The 19232-nt window shown below is 42.3% G+C and overlaps 1 protein-coding gene across 3 annotated transcripts in view; it reads left to right on the forward strand.

Annotated features, from left to right (window-relative positions):
- The window catches only part of MGAT5 (alpha-1,6-mannosylglycoprotein 6-beta-N-acetylglucosaminyltransferase), a 124950-nt gene that overhangs the window by 52794 nt on the left and 52924 nt on the right, over positions 1-19232 (forward strand). For all 3 annotated transcript variants that reach the window (XR_013394518.1, XM_028744719.2, XM_077935637.1), the window contains exon 3: positions 11118-11285. Coding sequence is in view for 2 of the 3 variants with exons in the window: in XM_028744719.2 (XP_028600552.2) it covers positions 11118-11285 (168 nt within the window). In the remaining variant the exon portion in view is untranslated. The remainder of the gene's footprint in view (positions 1-11117; positions 11286-19232) is intronic.

The raw sequence follows: 19232 nt of genomic DNA on the forward strand, positions 1-19232 counted from the left end.
TGCCAGTCGGGCATGTGTCTCTGCTGGACTCCTACTCATGTGTAGGACCTCCTGACAATTCCCAGGTAGGGCTGGAGAAACCCTGGAGAGTCATTGTCAGTCATTGTAGAAGGCTGGACTAGATAGTCCAATGGCAGCTTCCTATTCTTTATGTTGAAGGTACCTCTTGTTCTAGATCTAAAAACATGGGGAGGGACTGCTATTGTCGCATAGTAAGACTTTTTCCTAGAGCAAGATTAACCCTACAATTTCCCACTGTTTTGGAACAGAGTTATTTTTTGCTATGGCAAATAAGCCCTAATTGCTAAGTATGCATTTCATATCCTCCCACCTCCGTTCCTTATTTTAGTGACTCAAAGTGTCAACAATAGTGGCTATAAGGAATCAGGCTTTTATAACTACACAGCAAGAACTCCCCAACTTCTTTAAATGTCACTTTAGGTGGTTTAGGCAAAGAAACATCACCCACTTTGTGGTTGAAATGTGGTGTTTCAGACGTTCTAATTTTTTTTTATTATTATTTCACAGGAAAAGTTTTTCAAAGCTAAGAAGTTGCATATTAATAGCTGGCAATGACCACAATGAGCTCAGCCTTTTCCATTGGCTGAAAACCAAATACTAGCCTTCATTTTTGCCAGGGAGCAGCAGCTTCTCAAAAAGTTTCAGTTCCAAGACCTTTTTCTCTTACAGAAGATTTGGATGAATAGCAAATATCTGATAAAATGGCAGGCCAGCAGCTTGAAGGGCATTGTACTCGGGAGGGGAAGAGAAATTTTTCATTTTGTCAGCCATATTTTGCTGCAGGGCACCCTTTTGACCTGGGGTAGTCATTGTGATGTCCTCCATACATTGTTTAAAAGCCTGAATGTCTGGGGCTCAGGATCTGCCGCTGAGTGTCTCCCTATGTACCGTATTTTTCGCACCATAGGATGCACTTTTTCCCTCCTAAAAAGCAAGGGAAAATGTGTGTGCGTCCTATGGAGCGAATGCAGGCTATCGCTGAAGCCTGGAGAGTGAGAGGGGTCGGTGCGCACCGACCCCTCTCGCTCTCCAGGCTTCAGGAAGCTATCCGCTAGCCGCGGCTAGCGGAGCGCTGCATTAATCCCGAAGCTTGGGGGGCGCGGAGCTCAGCGCGCCCCAAGCTTCTGGGTGCCGGCAAGGTCTCGCTAGCCCTGGGAGAGCCCCGCGACGTTGCGTGGCTCTCCCAGGGCTAGCGAAGCGCCGCGCTAATCCCGAAGCTTGGGGCGTGCGGAGCTCAGCGCGCCCCAAGCTTCTGGGTGCCGGCAAGGTCTCGCTAGCCCTGGGAGAGCCCCGCGACGTTGCGTGGCTCTCCCAGGGCTAGCGAAGCGCCGCGCTAATCTCGGGATTAGCGCTCCGCTAGCCGTGTCTAGGCTGCGGATAGTAGCCTGCTTCCCGGAGCGCCGGGCGCCCTGAAAGCAGAGCTCCAGGCGCTTCGGGAACACATCCGCAGCGTGGGGAGGCTTGCAGGAGTTCCCCACAGGGCTCCCCACTCTGCGGATAGCAGCCTGCTGCCTGGCGGGTGGGGCGCCCTGAAGCAGAGCGCCCCTCGCGCCAGGCAGACATCCGCAGAGTGGGGAGGCTTGCAGGAGTTCCCCACAGGGCTCCCCACGCTGCGGATAGCAGCCTGCTGCCTGTCGGGTGGGGCGCCCTGAAGCAGAGCGCCCCTCGCGCCAGGCAGACATCCGCAGAGTGGGGAGCCTTGCAGGAGTTCCCCACAAGGCTCCCCACGCTGCGGATAGCAGCCTGCTGCCTGGCGGGTGGGGCGCCCTGAAGCAGAGCGCCCCTCGCGCCAGGCAGACATCCGCAGAGTGGGGAGCCTTGCAGGAGTTCCCCACAAGGCTCCCCACGCTGCGGATAGCAGCCTGCTGCCTGGCGGGTGGGGCGCCCTGAAGCAGAGCACCCCTCGCGCCAGGCAGACATCCGCAGAGTGGTGAGCCTTGCAGGAGTTCCCCACAAGGCTCCCCACGCTGCGGATAGCAGCCTGCTGCCTGGCGGGTGGGGCGCCCTGAAGCAGGGGGCCCTTCGCGCCAGGCATACACCCGCAGAGTGGGGAGCCTTGCAGGAGTTCCCCACAGGGCTCCCCACGCTGCGGATAGCAGCCTGCTGCCTGGCGGGTGGGGCGCCCTGAAGCAGAGCGCCCCTCGCGCCAGGCAGACATTCGCAGAGTGGGGAGGCTTGCAGGAGTTTTTTCCTTTATTTCCCCCCCCCCCAATTTTTTCCTTTATTTCCCCCCAAAAAAACTAGGTGCGTCCTATGGTCCGGTGCGTCCAATCGTGCGAAAAATACGGTATGCCAAAATCCAAAAGTCAGTGTTGATTGGGATACCTATGAGACCAGAACTAGAGCAATGATAACCGCATAAGAAGAGCCCTTCAGGGTCTGGCCAAATGATCATCTAGTCCAGCCTTTTAACCTGTGGGTCCCCAGATGTTGTTGAACTACAACTCCCATCATCCCTAGCTAGCAAGGCCAGAGCTCAGGGATTATGGGAATTGTAGTACAACAACATCTGGGGACCCACAGGTTGAGAAGCACTGATCTAGTCCATCATTTCATTCTCACAGTGGCCAACCAGATGCCATTGTGTGTGTGTGATTTAAGGTTGGTGAAAATGTTTCTATAGACCTTAACATTGCTGTGTTGAGCAAAATGTGGATGTAGTTAATATTGTCAAGTTGTAATATTTTAGCTGTATCTTGTGAATTGCCTTGCGGTACTCCTCAAACTGTACTCCACTCTTGGCTCCATCCTTACCTTTTCCTTTCTCCTTTTTTTCTGTTATTAACTATGTCTGTCCTTTCTTTTTCTCTCACCACCTCCTACTCCCCCCCACCTGTTGGTATTTCCTTTTTGTCTCTCTCTCATTTTCCTTTTCCTTTTTGTTCACTTTATTCTGTCTTGTGTCACCTTGTGACTCCCAATCCACAATTTCATGGAAATTATGACAGTCAAATCTCAACTCCAAATCAGAGGCTACATCAGTGATGGCCAAACTTGGCCCTCCAGCTGTTTTGGGACTACAACTCCCATCATCCCTAGCTAACAGGACCAGTAGTCAGGGATGATGATAATTGTAGTCCCAAAACAGCTGGAGGGCCAGGTTTGGCCATCACTGGGCTACATGCCATCCACCTCAGTTTTCTACCTTCCAGTTTGAACCCCAGACTTAGGGGTTAGGCTTAGGAGTGTTCCATAACCCCCAGATCAACCTACATGCAAGATTGGTAGTTTTATGTAACAGTACAGTTTGCAACAGAATAACCCATTTCCTTCACAGTACATAAGAACAATTCAGGAACTGGAGGAAGTAACACTGAATCATGTTTTATTTCTCCTCCCAACTGCATGGGAGAAATGAGGCGGAAGCTCTTGAGCCAAATATTTTACTAAGATTTCTGCACATAATGTCAAATCATAGTTTAGCATCATGTGTAAATGAGGTCAGTGTTAAGGTGAACAATTATGCATTCATTTATGATGACAGCCAAAGCTGGTGGGCAAAGCAAAGTAAATGTTTGAAGACCTGTTCTAACTGTGTGTAAATGAACAAGCTTCTCTATTTGCGAGGAATGTTTATTTGTTTCTGTGCCTATAAGACTGAGTAAAGGCTGAGGCTACGTCTCACCTTTGTGCTACTACCAGCCAACCTGGCAATTCATAATTAATTACTATAAATGCAATTGATTATAATAGATTATGTACTTTGGTTACCTCTTTGTAACTAGCACCATTATTTAAACATTTGTATGTCACTTCAATTGATAGGTACAAGGGTTGCTCAAAGTATATTAGATATAGGGGGGAAGAAAAACGACAATAGCCCTTACTGATCTGTTAAAAAGAAACAAAACCAATGTTTTATGAACTGCAGTGACCAAATATTTTGATTGGTCAGATGCAGAGTCCTATGCCTTGCGTATGCATTTCATATGGTAAGACAGAATTGGATCAATCTGTCTGGTTCAGAATGAGATGATTTTGACTATAGCAGAAGCATGACTTTAGCTTCACTCACTTGGCACCTTCTCCTGGGATGAGCTGACTGCCCTTTTGGGTTCCACTGTTTTATGATTCTGCTGCAAGGCAAATCCAGCTAATGAAGCAGGAGCATGTGTTCCTCTGTGTTTTGGGAAGAATAAAAACTTAATTCATTAAGTGGCTCAGACCAAAAGCCACCCAAAATCTTGGCACAGATGCTGCCCACAGATAAAAATAAGTTGTACCAGAAATGGGAAGCATGGCTTAACTTGTATGCGTTGTGTTTTATTTGTTGCATTTATTTATTTATTGAATTTAGAAACTTTCCACCACTCATCACTTTTCATTATTGACTACCAGGAGGTCCCCCCCCCCCATTCCTGTTTACCCAGGCATTTGATGGTTGAAAGATACTGTTCCAGGCAACATTGAAATAATCGGTTGAGAGCATGTGATTGTTTTTAACTGTTTCTGGAATATTTTAATGATATTGATGTGTTTGCCACCCTGGTTCCTTTGGCAGGAAGGGGCAGAATATAAACGCAATAAATAAATTTCAAAAATATTGTAGTGTACAAAAAGAAGTAAAATAAAATGCAAAGCTAAAGTTGTAAGACTATGTTAAACCCATTTGTAAAATTCCCAAGAGCAATACCTACCAATTCTACCCTGAAAAAGCCTAGTTGGATAAAACAGTGCTGTATTTGTGTGAGCAGGCACACGTGCACAAATGTACACATGCACATAGAAACGTTTTATTCACAAACTACATGCAGGAGCTCTCTAAAGGCTTTTTCTGTACATAGTTGCTACACTGGTCATAATCTTGTTTATATCACTGTGTTGATGTCCCGCATCTCTAATTTTAAGTGACATTGGCTCTGATAATCCAAATAGTGTCCCTGTTTTCCATAAATCACATGCAAACCTTTTCACTGGGAAAAATACAGCCATTAGTAAACAAGGGAAGGTCTGTCAGCGTAAGTACTTAATTGCATGGGAACCAAGCAAAATTTACTGAACTGCCATATAACATCAGAGATGCATTCCTTTTGAAAGTGGACTCACTTTACACGACTTAATTCCACATGTAAACCACTACTGGCATATTTTAGGTTAGTTACACAGCCCTGAGAAAGTTACAGTAAACCTTCCTTGTCTTTTAAGGTGCCCCATGACTTTATTCAGAAAAAAATAAGATGTCTTCCTCCACGATCCCCCTCCAATGTTCTAATGTTGCATGAAATTCATTAGAGCCATGGGAATATAGTATTTATGCTGTTACTGTCATGTAATAGGTGGATCCTAAGCTCTGAAGCAAGGTTTTTCTTCTCTGTGCAATCCCTTTTTTCATTTTAAAAAAAAGTCAGTGGTTGATTTCTATAAGGCAACAATCTCAGGGAAGGATTGTACAATGTGTGTTGTTACGTGATTACATCAGACTTTTTCTTTGTCTTTATGCAATGTACACTTTGAATCTTCTATTTTGAAGCATAAAAGTAACATTGATTACACAGGTTTCTTAACCCTTTTACCTGTTTTGCTGCCTTTTAATGGAAACAAGGGGTACTTATGGGGAGGGGGAGAATGTTGAATGGGGTGTGTGTGCATTTGTGGAAAGGTTAAGAAACTAATGTTAACATTTTGCATAATGTGAATAAGAGTCTGGGAAAAAAATAAGCATGGAACTGCATGCAGTATGTGGAATTTCTCTAAGCAGAAGACTGGTAGTGATGGGAAGAAACCATCCTTGCCAGACTTGATAACTGGGCTCAAAACCCAGTTTCTTTTTCCCATATGCTCAGCACCTGCCTCCCTCTTCCTACCACCAAACTCTCTACTTTCCTTGGGGAGCAGCGTTAGGGGAATGAATGATGGAGAAGAAATATCCCTCCTTCCTGGTACAATGTTATGGCTGCAAGCCAAACACAAGCAGTGCTGGGAAACAGCATTTCCATGTGCTTATTTGTCTGGCATGCAGCCATAGCATCATACTGGGCATTAGACAGGAAAAGGGTACAGAAACCTTTCTCTCTTCTCCCGCTCCCATAGAAGTAAGTAAGTGGAGATATGGGAGGGAGGGGAGAGGAGGCAGGATAAGAGGGCTGAAGGTCTCTGCTTAAGATTTAATCTGACTCAAAGGATCTCTCAGGCCTACAACAAGAGCATATATTTGAGGTGAACATTATGAGCCGAAAAATACCATCACTAGTTCACAGTGTTTGTAGCATCTATTATTCATTGCAATTAAGGCAGTGTGGTAAGTTTTTAAGAAGTTTCTACATTATGGGTAGCACAGACAATAAAAGGTGTCCCAACCCTGGCTTGCTGTTCTCATCAAATACTAAGATATATTCAAATAAAATACTAAAATATATGTAGCTTTAGCACAATATTACGTAATTAAACACCAGCTATATAAGTGATCCTTTAACCATGCACCAAGAAAGCGTATATCCCAAGTTATATTGAAAGTGATGAATCAGATCTGTCTTTGCTAACCTAGTGCCCTCCAGATATTTTGGACTCCAACTGCAGTCAGTCTGAGCCAGCACAGCTGAGCTGGCTGCACCTGATGGGGGTTGTAGCCCAAAACATGTGGGTGACACCAGTCTGGCAAAGGCTGTCTTGGTTGTTTATCAGATCAAGCCATTCACTTCATATGTGTAAAGTGCATTGAGGAATATTCTTCCCTCTTACAGGTTGGAAACATACTTAGGTTTTAATTGTGATCTTATACTTCAATGAGAATTTTGTGCAATGAATCTGTGCAGTGCCCCTTTAAATGCAGTGTGACTGTGTGTGTTCCCTGTACATTGGTTTTCATTTTCTGACCTTTTTGTTTGTTTTGCCAGAAGGCACCTGCCGCTTTGGAAAGCTAGATGCCAATTAGTTGTTCACCTTGTTTTCACTTACAATGGTCCTTTTTTCCCATCACTATCTTATCATTGCGGGATCTAACTTGGTTTGTCTGTTAATCTTGCCAAAGGAGAGGGGAGTTGTGATGCACACAAGTCAGAGCTTACAGCCATTCATTTACTGCTTCGGGTATCTTCTTCCCCTTCCTCTGTTAGGAATGAAAGCCCTTCTTTAGAACTGGTGCCAGAGATGCCAGGGTGCCATGCTGCTTTTGTATACCTTTGTCTCATTTTCCGATAAGATGCTGGTGGTTCTGTGAATGCATTTGCTTGAAAGGTTGAGGCCACCATCCCCTAGGCAGCTGACTGTTGCATCGCTTTGTAGCTGAAGTAACAAGTATCCCTTGTTCTGTAACTCATGTTTGTCTGTGGCAGCCTCCAGGCTATGGTAGCTTGCATTGTGATTTTACTGTGTATTGCAAACCAAGCAGAATCTGTGCTAGGCTGGCACTTGAATGGAACAAATTTAGAGCATGGTAATGATGTGCTGCTTTCCTCCTCACAAGGAGCCTTTTAAAAAATTAACACTAAAAGAAGATCCACTAAGGCATATGGGGTGCTAAAGGCTGTTCTGAAAGCAATGCCTTTATTCCTTGATCCTAACTCGTAAGGGAACCATGTACATTTCCTGAGGGTGTTTGTAAAAATAGCAACCTGCCTAGATTAGAAACTTGCCTGGACCAAATGTTCACTTCATTTGGCTTGTTAGCTATAACCGTTGCAGATCTTCTGCATCTGCATTGTTCAGTCATCACATATGTAGACTGCTTCAGAAAACTTGCTTTAATTCCCTCCCCACAAGGAAATAATTTCAAATTTTTATGGTTTCAAAGGATGGGGAGTTGTCAAGTAGTGTCTGTTGAAGGTTTTTAAAAGTCTGAGATAGGACGTAAGAGTGCTTCCTATTCCAGGAGAAAGAAAAGCAGAAAATTCCCCCAATAATGCAGTTTTTTTATTACCACAGGTCAAATTTCCAGCCGAAATCACTTTCTAGTGGTAAATTTGGAAATTAATTTGCAGTTGGAAAAATATTGTAAGATGTTGTAATATAATGCTGCTTTTTCTTCTCCAAGTATTTCACGCTATGCTCTGGTTTTCACGATGTAGCAAGCCAAACCATGGCTTACTGGGACTGCACAAAAGTTTGCTCTTGGCTACAGCTTGTGTTTAAGAAAGAGCTTAACCACAAGCCTGAGTTCAGATGACATGTGGCATGGGAATATGAAAGAGCAGGGTGGAGCAAAGTCCCTGCAATCTCCTCTATTATAAGTTATCTTTAAGAGGTGTATAAGATAGGGTAGTTGCTTACATATTTCTAGATCAGTGAGGGAAACTGAAGTACAGGAATAGTGGGTTGAGTTAATAAGGCCACTAGAAGTACTCATGTCAGTCTGAGCTAGAACTGCTAGTGCTCATAACTGCACTGCTACTGTAGTGTACAAAGCTGCAAAATATGTGGTAGAATGGATGCTGACTTACAACATGGAGTTGTCCAAAGGTCTGAAGTTATTGGGTGCAAGGTTCTCAAATAATCAACCAAATAACAGGAGTTATTTGATGTTATTCATACATCATAAACAAGATGTGTTAAACAAAGAGAGTGAAAGTTTGATTGTTAACCTTTTCAAGTATGGCAAATATTATTGTTGCTCAGTACAGTACTGGTGACATTTAGCAACCCCATCTATTAAGAATGCAAACAGGGGACACAGAAAGGGCTGAACTCCTCAATGCCTTCTTTGCCTCAGTCTTCTCCGATAAAGAAAACAATGCCCGACCTGAAGAATTTGGAGCAAATGATTCAGCAGAGGAAACACAGCCCAGAATAACTAAGGAGATAGTACAAGAATACTTGGCTAGTCTAGATGTATTCAAGTCTCCAGGGCCAGATGAACTGCATCCAAGAGTATTAAAAGAACTGGCAGATGTGATTTCAGAACCACTGGCAGTCATCTTTGAGAATTCCTGGAGAACAGGCGAAGTCCCGGCAGACTGGAGGAGGGCAAATGTTGTCCCTATTTTCAAAAAGGGGAAAAGAGAGGACCCAAATAATTACCGCCCAGTCAGTCTGACATCAATACCAGGGAAGATTCTGGAGCAGATCATTAAGCAAACAGTCTGTGAGCACCTAGAAAGGAATGCTGTGATCACCAATAGTCAGCATGGATTTCTGAAAAATAAGTCATGTCAGACTAACCTGATCTCATTTTTTGACAGAATTACAAGCCTGGTAGATGAAGGGAACGCAGTGGATGTAGTCTACCTTGATTTCAGCAAGGCATTTGACAAGGTGCCCCATGATATTCTTGTAAAGAAGCTGGTAAAATGCGGTCTTGACTATGCTACCACTCAGTGGATTTGTAACTGGCTGACTGACCGAACCCAAAGGGTGCTCATCAATGGTTCCTCTTCATCCTGGAGAAGAGTGACTAGTGGGGTGCCACAGGGTTCTGTCTTGGGCCCGGTCTTATTCAACATCTTTATCAACGACTTGGATGATGGACTCAAGGGCATCCTGATCAAATTTGCAGATGACACCAAACTGGGAGGGGTGGCTAACACCCCAGAGGACAGGATCACACTTCAAAACGACCTTGACAGATTAGAGAACTGGGCCAAAACAAACAAGATGAATTTTAACAGGGAGAAATGTAAAGTATTGCACTTGGGCAAAAAAAATGAGAGGCACAAATACAAGATGGGTGACACCTGGCTTGAGAGCAGTACATGTGAAAAGGATCTAGGAGTCTTGGTTGACCACAAACTTGACATGAGCCAACAGTGTGACGCGGCAGCTAAAAAAGCCAATGCAATTCTGGGCCTCATCAATAGGAGTATAGCATCTAGATCAAGGGAAGTAATAGTGCCACTGTATTCTGCTCTGGTCAGACCTCACCTGGAGTACTGTGTCCAGTTCTGGGCACCACAGTTCAAGAAGGACACTGACAAACTGGAACGTGTCCAGAGGAGGGCAACAAAAATGGTCAAAGGCCTGGAAATGATGCCTTATGAGGAACGGCTAAGGGAGCTGGGCATGTTTAGCCTGGAGAAGAGGAGGTTAAGGGGTGATATGATAGCCATGTTCAAATATATAAAAGGATGTCACATAGAGGAGGGAGAAAGGCTGTTTTCTGCTGCTCCAGAGAAGCGGACACAGAGCAATGGATCCAAACTACAAGAAAGAAGATTCCACCTAAACATTAGGAAGAACTTCCTGACAGTAAGAGCTGTTCGACAGTGGAATTTGCTGCCAAGGAGTGTGGTGGAGTCTCCTTCTTTGGAGGTCTTTAAGCAGAGGCTTGACAACCATATGTCAGGAGTGCTCTGATGGTGTTTCCTGCTTGGCAGGGGGTTGGACTCGATGGCCCTTGTGGTCTCTTCCAACTCTATGATTCTATGATTCTATGATTCTAAGAACAACGGCTATTTAAACAGTTAGAAACTGCACATATGCATAAGTTGAGATGGTATGCAGATGAAATTGACAAGTTATAAATAGTGTATCCCCTCCCCACAAAAGGTAGCCTTTTACTTTGTGTTGAAATACTATTTTAGGGGATTAAAGGTAAAGATAAAGGGACCCCTGACCATTAGGTCCAGTCATGACCGACTCTGGGGTTGTGCGCTCATCTCACTTTATTGACCGAGGGAGCCGGCGTACAGCTTCCAGGTCATGTGGCCAGCATGACTAAGCCGCTTCTGGCGAACCAGAGCAGTGCACGGAAACGCCGTTTACCTTCCCGCCAGAGCGGTACCTATTTATCTACTAGCACTGCGTGCTTTCGAACTGCTAGGTTGGCAGGAGCAGGGAGTGAGCAACGGGAGCTCATCCCGTCACGGGGATTCGAACCGCCGACCTTCTGATCGGCAAGTCCTAGGCTCTGTGGTTTAACTCACAGCGCCACCCGCATCCCTTTTGGAGGATTAAGAGGGTGCATATCTCTGTAGTTAGAAAAAACATAGCTGTTGTCTGTAAATATTCATTATTATAATAAACCATATTGACGGCATATAACTGTAGAATGCCTTTAGACTTAGAAACACACTTAGGTAGTTAAGGAGGATCTGTGGAAATATTTAGGTAAGAAATTAGAAGGTTGGAAGGGTTTGTTGCAAACCTGTTACTTTTACCAAATGGGTATATTTCCTGGTATATGTTGTTCTGTGTAAGATTAACTGACTTTGTTTTTCTTAACTTAGATCTGAAGAAAACTCTCGCCGTCCTACTAGACAACATCCTGCAACGCATTGGGAAGCTTGAGTCTAAAGTGGAGAACCTTGTAATCAATGGCACAGGTGCAAACTCCACAAATAGTACCTCCACTGCTACTCCCAGTTCAGGAGCAGCTGAAAAACTCAATGTTGCAGGTGGGTGTGAAAGTTGCTGCGCCTTTTTTTAAAATTCTGTTTTACAGTATCAAATATCCAAGATGGTATGAATTGATCCTTATGTTTTTTTCAAACGGCAATGGACTTCAGTCTTTGGTGTCAAATCTTAACTGAAAGAAAGTGCACCTCTTGTCTTATCCTAATGTACTTTTGTATAAGACTTAGGCTGCAGTCATACTAGTGATTAAGTCCAAGTAGTCTCAATGGAACTCCTAGTCTGAGTAAACAGGCTTGAACCCTCTAATGAATAATGCTTAGCATTTATCTTCATTCATGGGCTCAGGGTCTTCCCATACATTTTAGTTAGTTGTTTGTTTTACTATTTATATGCTGCCCATCTGACTGGGCTGCTCCAGCCACTCTGGACAGCTTCCTACAAAATATTAAAACATAAAAAACACAAAAACTTCAAACATTAAAGGGCTGCCTTCAGATGTCTTGTAAAAGTCAGATAGATGTTTATTTCCTTGATACCTGATGGGAGGGTGATCCACAGGGCGGGCACGACTACTGAGAAGTTAGGTTTCATGGGCATGCATTAGTTAAAGCTATGATTCTTGCATAACCAGCATTAAGTGAACTGGTTTAGTGAGATCAATGAGTTTTAACTAATGCTGGTGCCTGTGACTTAAAAGTTATCTAATCTGCAAACATGCTTTGCTAAAGAAGGTTAATGTAAGGAAGCCAGTTGATCAGTGATCAACCATGTAAAATAAAGCAGCCCCCCTGCAACATAACAGTTTATTGTGATGTTATGTAATCCCTTTGTTTAAGTAACTTGAAAAGGTATGCAATTATATAGCTTTTGTATTCTGTATTGATAATAAAACCAGATCAGAGAATCCACCTATTTTTTTTATAAAAACAACAACCCTTAAACATTTTTGTTTCTCTTGGCAAGCATGAGGCACACAATTATGTGTCTGTCTTTTATATCTAGTGTAGAATTCAGATTTAAGTTGATGCCATTATTTTACCACTTTCTGGTGCAGGGCAATAATATAAATAATATGTCAGTAAAGGGAATTTATTTTTAAAAGATTGCACATAACAGATGTGATACAGATCAATTTGAGCAATTGTGAGTGGTTTTTTTTACCCCCTTGGAGGAATGTTTAAGCTTCAGAGAACACGGGAAATGTGATAAGGGTGTTTTCGCTTCTTTATAAAAGATCTGCTATGTGATTCTTAGAGTACCTTTTTATTTTTGTAGTTGTGTCTATGATTACCACACACGGTGGGATAAAAAAGTTACTAAAAGTATTTGAAGTTTTAAAGAAGAGTGCTATCTAGAAGATGCATAATTTGTTGAACGATAAGTAGCAGGCTTATAAGACACTCAAATCTTAGAGTTTCCCAAGGGAAGCAACTGAACGAGAGAAGGAGAGAAACCCAAACTCCCATTGTGCAAGCAGACTTCAATTGTTCAAGTTGGCAGACACCAGTGCATATTGCACCATATGGATATTTCATTTTTAAGATATACAGTTGTACCTTGGAAGTCAAACAGAATCTGTTCCGGAAGTCCGTTTAACTTCCAAAACGTTCAGAAACCAAAGTGCGGCTTCTGATTGGCTGCAGCTAGCTCCTGCAGCCAATCGGAACCTGCGGAAGCCCCATCAGACATTCAACTTCCAAAAATAGTTCGCAGACCAGAACAGTCACTTGCAGGTCTGCGGCGTTTGGGAGCCAAAACGTTCGAGAACTAAGCTGTTCAAAAACCGAGATACAGCTGTACAAATAATGCTACATTATTTGGAGCCAAAATTTTATTTCTTGTTTCTTTTTTTGGCACCTTGACCTTGTAATGCATTAGGTCTTATGTATACTAAGAGACACTTTTATAGAGCCAAGTTTAAAACATAGGTCTTGACTCTTTCCCCTTAAAAAGCAATGTTCTTCTTTTTGCGTGATGTGTCACATGAGCTGCCTGTTTCAACAACATGCTGTAGTTTCCTCTAAGCTCTTTAGCTTGTTGTGTCTGTCTGTTGTCCCACCGGCATATGACGCTATGAATTTCTATTCATGTTATGTATTTCACGCTTCATAGAACTTTGAAGAAGCATTAGCTTTGCAGTGCTTCTTCAAAAATGAAACTCATTTGAAACAGCTAAATCATCCCATTTTATGAAATCAGAACCAAAGTATAATGGCTTGTGGAAGACCGGGAACTGGGGGGTTTATGCTTATAGTGAGATTTGATCAGATGTGTTGCATATACTAGTCGAACACAGTAACATCATACCAACTTAACATTCTGTGATGCAGCAGCAAAAAAGCTAATGCTATTCTAGGCTGCATCATCAGAAGACTAGTGTCCTGATCAAGTGAAATGATATTCTCAACCTATTCTGCCTTGGTCAGACCACACCTGGAGTACTGTGTCTAGATCTGGGCAGCACAATTTAAGAAGGATATTGACAAGCTGGAACATGTGCACAGGAGGAGGGCAAACAAGATGATAAAAGGTCTGGAAACCAAGCCTCATGATGAACAGTCGAGGGAATTCAATATATTTAGCCTGGTAAAGAGGAGATATGGTAGCCATTTTCAGATATCTAAAGGGCTGTCACATGGAAGATGGAGCAAGCTTGTTTTCTCCTTCTCCAGAGGCTAGGATCTGAACCAATAGCTTCAAGTCACAAGAAAAGAGATTCTGATACCTTCAGGAAGAACTTTCCGAAAGTAAGGGCTGTTTGACAGTGGAATGGACTACCTTGGAATGTGGTGGACTCTCCTTCCTTGGAGGTTTTAAGCAGAGGTTAGGAGGCCATCTGTCATGTATGTTCTAGTTGAGATTCCTGTATTGCAGGGGGTTGGACTAGATGACCCTACAATTCTGTGACTGTATGATCACTCGAAGCATGGAGTTTGTAGTGAGAGAACAGGAGGGCAGATCTCTTTCACAAAAGATAAAGGTGTGACCTTGCATGATTGAGTTGCTGTGAAGCTGCACTGCTTCCTGACTCTTCAAAGGTCTGCCATGAGCATATGATTAGAATGTTGCAGTAATATATTTGCTGATCACATCTTTCTTGCTTTTAGTGCACAGAGTACACCAAAATCTTTTTCATTAAAGAAGTGCATGTCAATAACCAACCATTTAAGAAATGGTGGCATTTCAGCTCTGTTTTGAAGTTCATCACATGAGGTCTTTGAAGCATAGGAACTCTGTTAATACATAGCCCTTTACCATTGATCCCCCAGAAAATCCTTACAATAAGGTTAATTCTGCATTGCCTATTACCCGAATACCCACTAACTGTTGATCTAAGTATGAAGGTGTTATTTACTGCTACGTTGTTTGCTTATACTATTTTGCTCACCTATATTGTTGTTAATTTTCTTATTCATATCCATTTCATTTGGGAGGCTTGCATCCAATAACTTTGGAGGGCAACTGGTTTCAAAGAACAGGGAAAATTGCCTGATTGGGTCATGGTGGTGACAGCCCTGTCTGTAACTATTGAAGCTCTTGTGATAAATATGTATTAGAAAAACTGAACTGTGCTGTAGGTGGTCTGCAGTCAGTATTGGGGATTAACTACTTGACAGTTACTTGAACATTTTAAAAGTTGCATTATTTCAGTCAAGTGTTAATGGAAGGCTGCTAGCTCAGCAGGTATTTTTTGAGAACAGAAGGAATTTACTTTTATTTCTTCCCCAAAAGCCATTAATGCTTCTGTTGGCATGGAACTGTGAAGCATTTTACCATCTCATTCAAAAAGAAAAGGTTTTCATAATTCATATCGCTTCTGCCTAAGCCCCTTTTTGTGAGTTGAAGGGAAAAAAATGAGTGTATAAATAAGAAAAGAGGTTATAAAGTAACTATTAATGCTGCCTCAGCTTATATGTGAATTTCATCTTTGGGCACTTGTTCTCAAGACAGAAATAGTTTTGGGTTTGGGAGGAGACAAAACAATAAGAGTTTTGTAGGAACTCTGAAGAGTTGACACATAATATTAATTTTCAAAAGGAAATGGGCATGTCTGCAATAAATGAGTGAAAGCAAATGGAAAAGTCTAATCATAAGTGCAGTCTCTCCTAGTAACACAAAACTAGGATTTTTATTGATTTATTATATTTATAGAACAGCCATGATAAATGCAATGCAGAAGGATCCCAAGATGGGCTCCCACCAGTGAGCTCACTGGATCCAGTCCTGCTTAGCTTGAGCAAGGTGGTTGCCTTCAGACAACATTGAAAGCAGGTTCTCAGAAGAGGGGCAGCCAACATGGTGCCCTCCAGATGTTGTTGGACTACAACTCCCATAATTCCTGATCACTGGCCATGTTGGTTTGGGCTGATGACAGTTGGAGTCCAACAACATGTGGAGGGCATCATGTTGGTTGCTTTAGATGCTGTGGTGGCACCCAGGTTCCAGACAAACTTTGTTCATTAACTTCCCATGTTTTCCCCACAGTGGATGAGGCAATTGTATTCAAGCACGCCAACAGCTACTGCTTGCCGCAAGCTAATGTATTGGGGCCAACTTGGATGCTACCCTCTCTGCAATAACGAGTTTCAAAATCTTAGTAGTGCAGGGCAGAAATGGAAAAGCTGAGCAAGGACAGCAGCTGACAGCTAAATCCAAGCTGCAGCATCACACGTAAAAAAAATTGGATTTATTTTAAGGAAATTAGAATCAAAGCAGATTCACACATACTGTATACAGTAAAAGAATATATTTCAAAATCTGACCAAGAACCAGGTATCCTGATTGTACATTCTTATAATTCATCCTAGGTTCTTAGGGTAAAGGGTGGGATCATCACCATCACCATAGTAATGATATCTGTCAATTTTGGTTTGCAAGGCTGATTCTGATAAGGATCTTACCTGTGGAGTCAAAAAGGTTCCCTACCCCTGAAGTAAATGGAAGCAGTCAGGGTTTTAAAGAACCGTTGTGAGTATAGACCTGGTAGCCAATCCAATAAATGATTACATTTCTGCGATAGTATTAGGATGCTGGTCCTACTCGGAGAAGCGCCATTGCATTTTAATGGCTATGACTCATTTAGGTCTGTTAACTTTGATGGGTTTACTCTGAGTAGGACTTTGTTAAATGCAACCCCTAGTCTTTTTGTTTTTGTTTTTAATGACTTACTATCATTGAACCGAAAGAAGCAGATTGTGATGAAACTACACCCTGTTGCTCCTCATTCCTTGTATTGTATTGCCTACCGGTAACTGGTTTTAGAGAGAACCTACCCTGCACACTGAATTGCTGAAACATGTTGACTACATTTTTCTTTAACATATAAAAGGATACCTATTTGTTTCCTTGCTGGAGTTGTTCCATGGACCTAACATGGTGTAGCTTGTGCTCACCTTAAAATATTTGGCTATGGTATTGTATCACAGCCTTGATGTGCCCTTTGTGGGTGGGAAAGTGTACCTTATTAGGCAGCAATCATGAAAAGCTTGTCAAGACGGGAGGATAGAATTGCAAGTTTTGATATGCCCATGTGGATGAATACCCTTCCAACGTATCTTGGAGCTGGCAGGTGCTTCATGCTTTGCTTCCACAAAGTAATGATAAACAATGTGACATCATTATTCCACCTAACCCTATTTATTTTTACCTTTTTTAGTGAGTATATCAAACAAAAGACTACTAATGCAGGAAAACACCCATCTAATACTTTGGATTGGTTCAGAATTGTGAGGTGCAGGCTTAAAGCATATTTTTCCCTTGTAATGTTTGTCTCCACCCAAATGGTCCAATTGCGGGGGGTGTGGGTGTGTGCGTGCGTGTGCTCTTATGCAATGATTTTTCTCAGAATGTTGAGAGTAATTCTGTTCATTGCATTATAGGATTGGATATTACTCAGCAATTTCTGGAGGAACCTGATATTTTCTTTATTTTGAGACCTCTGTGCTATTTCTATTTGTAGTTAGTATTCCTTTTTCTTCTCTGGTATGTTGATGGTTCCACCACACCCCCCCCCCCTTATTTGTTAGCTAGTCAAATGATGTATTCTTGGGTACCGTAGGTTGAAGCACCTGCAACTCCATCTCAAATACTAGTTGCATTTGTAATTAGTCAATTATCTTTGACTATAAAGAGAAGGATTTATATTTTTCCTGCTTCATGCATATACAAGACAGTATTGTTTTGTTCAGGAAGTTGCAATACACTTCATGTTCCTAAACAACTGAAGTTTAGTATGTTGTTTTGAATAACTCCTCCTGGTCTTATCTCTTCATGCTGCATCACTGGAAGTGTGTCTTTGGGTTATGTGTTTCTTCTTCCTTATTTCACAGAGAAGGCAACGCCTGAATCAGGGGTTTCAATGTGTTTAAATAAATGTAAGATTTCCTAGTTTAGGTGCTAACTTTTTATGCATGTGAGAAAGTGTCTGAGCTCAAAAAGCTACCCTGATTTTATCAACGCATAGAAGCAAGATCATATAAGGATTGTCTGAATACCCCCATGTTTGCATACATTTCAGTTCTCCCTGCATTTCCCAAAAACACCTGTTTCTCCCACCTTGTGGTTTCAAAATGCCTACATTGCTTGCTTTGAAAATCGTTGTTGTTGTTGTTGTCATTATCATTATTATTATTGCATTTTAAGGGCCAGAGCTCACCACAGTTGCTGACTTTGGTTTCATAGCAAGTTACCATACGGTAAATTTAATGCTGCATAGGAAACTGAGGAGAAGGAAATATGAGGTAGAATGCCTGAGCCTGAATCTGGTTTCTGATCCTCCAGACCACTGAACCAGAACCAGTGCCTGGCAGACAGCCCCATACGCTACCTGCATCAGAAAGTGAGAAGTAAGAATGGTTCCTATTGCAAAGGATAGTGAAAGTGAATATTACCTCCTTGAAATTTTGCATCTTCTCCTGCAATCTTCAAGCTACTCTTTTCAGCCAGATCTCTAGGGGGTGTGGGGGTGTGGGGGTGTGGGTGTGAATTATTTCTTTCTCCCTTGTTGCAGGGTGGGGAGTCCTTCTAGAAATTATAAATAGAAAGGCCATTTTCTATTCAAGCCCATGACAGAAAAATCTATAATGAATCTCTTGCAAACTTCTCTTTGAATTAGCTTGCAGATTGTGTACTGAAGGACAAGTATAGGACTCAGCTAAATTAGTGACCCTACATAGGCTTTTTATGCTTGCTAAAGCCGTAGTCAAAATGTCAGCTGTCCAGCTCAAACTCATCAGATATTGGCTTCAATTATGTTTCTTAATTGTTGGGAATCTGATTGAATTGACAGCAATCATTGTTGTTACCAAGACTTGCCTTTTCAGTTCTCCCTCCTGTAGTTCCAAGGACTTTGAGGCAGAGAGGTCAGTGCCCTTCAAGCAAAGCCCCATTTATTGTCCTTGATACACCACCTTCATGATAACTTCCAGCTGAGTCAATATTATTTGCAAACAAGCCTTGACATGTTGCTTTGATACATCTGGTGCTCTGTGTGTGTTATGTTTTATTTAAGCATTCCTGTTATGACCTGAGCTTTATCATAGCATAAAAGCTATGTATGCGAGTACTTAACAGTAGCGTTCTATCTCCTTGGTTTGGTATTAATTTTGTGCACTCTTCTTTTGCTGCCTACACTGTGCTATAGTTTGTCTACAATGACATTTTAAATAAAGCTTGAACCATTTTAATATGCTAGGAGATGCGTTGCTTGGAAATGGCTATACTTGTGGCTTGAGGTGATATTCACATGCTAAAGAGTCCCTTCACATTTTATATAGCACAACTCTTCTGAAAGACCTCCCAAGGAGACAATGGGTGCAGAAAACTATTGCTGCTATGATGCCATTGCCGAAACAAAGTAGGCACTCTAATGTGCCATTCTGGAGGTCATAATTGAATCAAGTTTTCCACCACCTATATTTAGTACCAAATCTAAAACACTACAAATGAACACTTAACATATAAAATGCAGGGCTGGAGAGAGTGTAATT

The sequence above is a fragment of the Podarcis muralis genome, chromosome 1 (assembly GCF_964188315.1).
Source record: "Podarcis muralis chromosome 1, rPodMur119.hap1.1, whole genome shotgun sequence".
NCBI lineage: Eukaryota > Metazoa > Chordata > Lepidosauria > Squamata > Lacertidae > Podarcis > Podarcis muralis.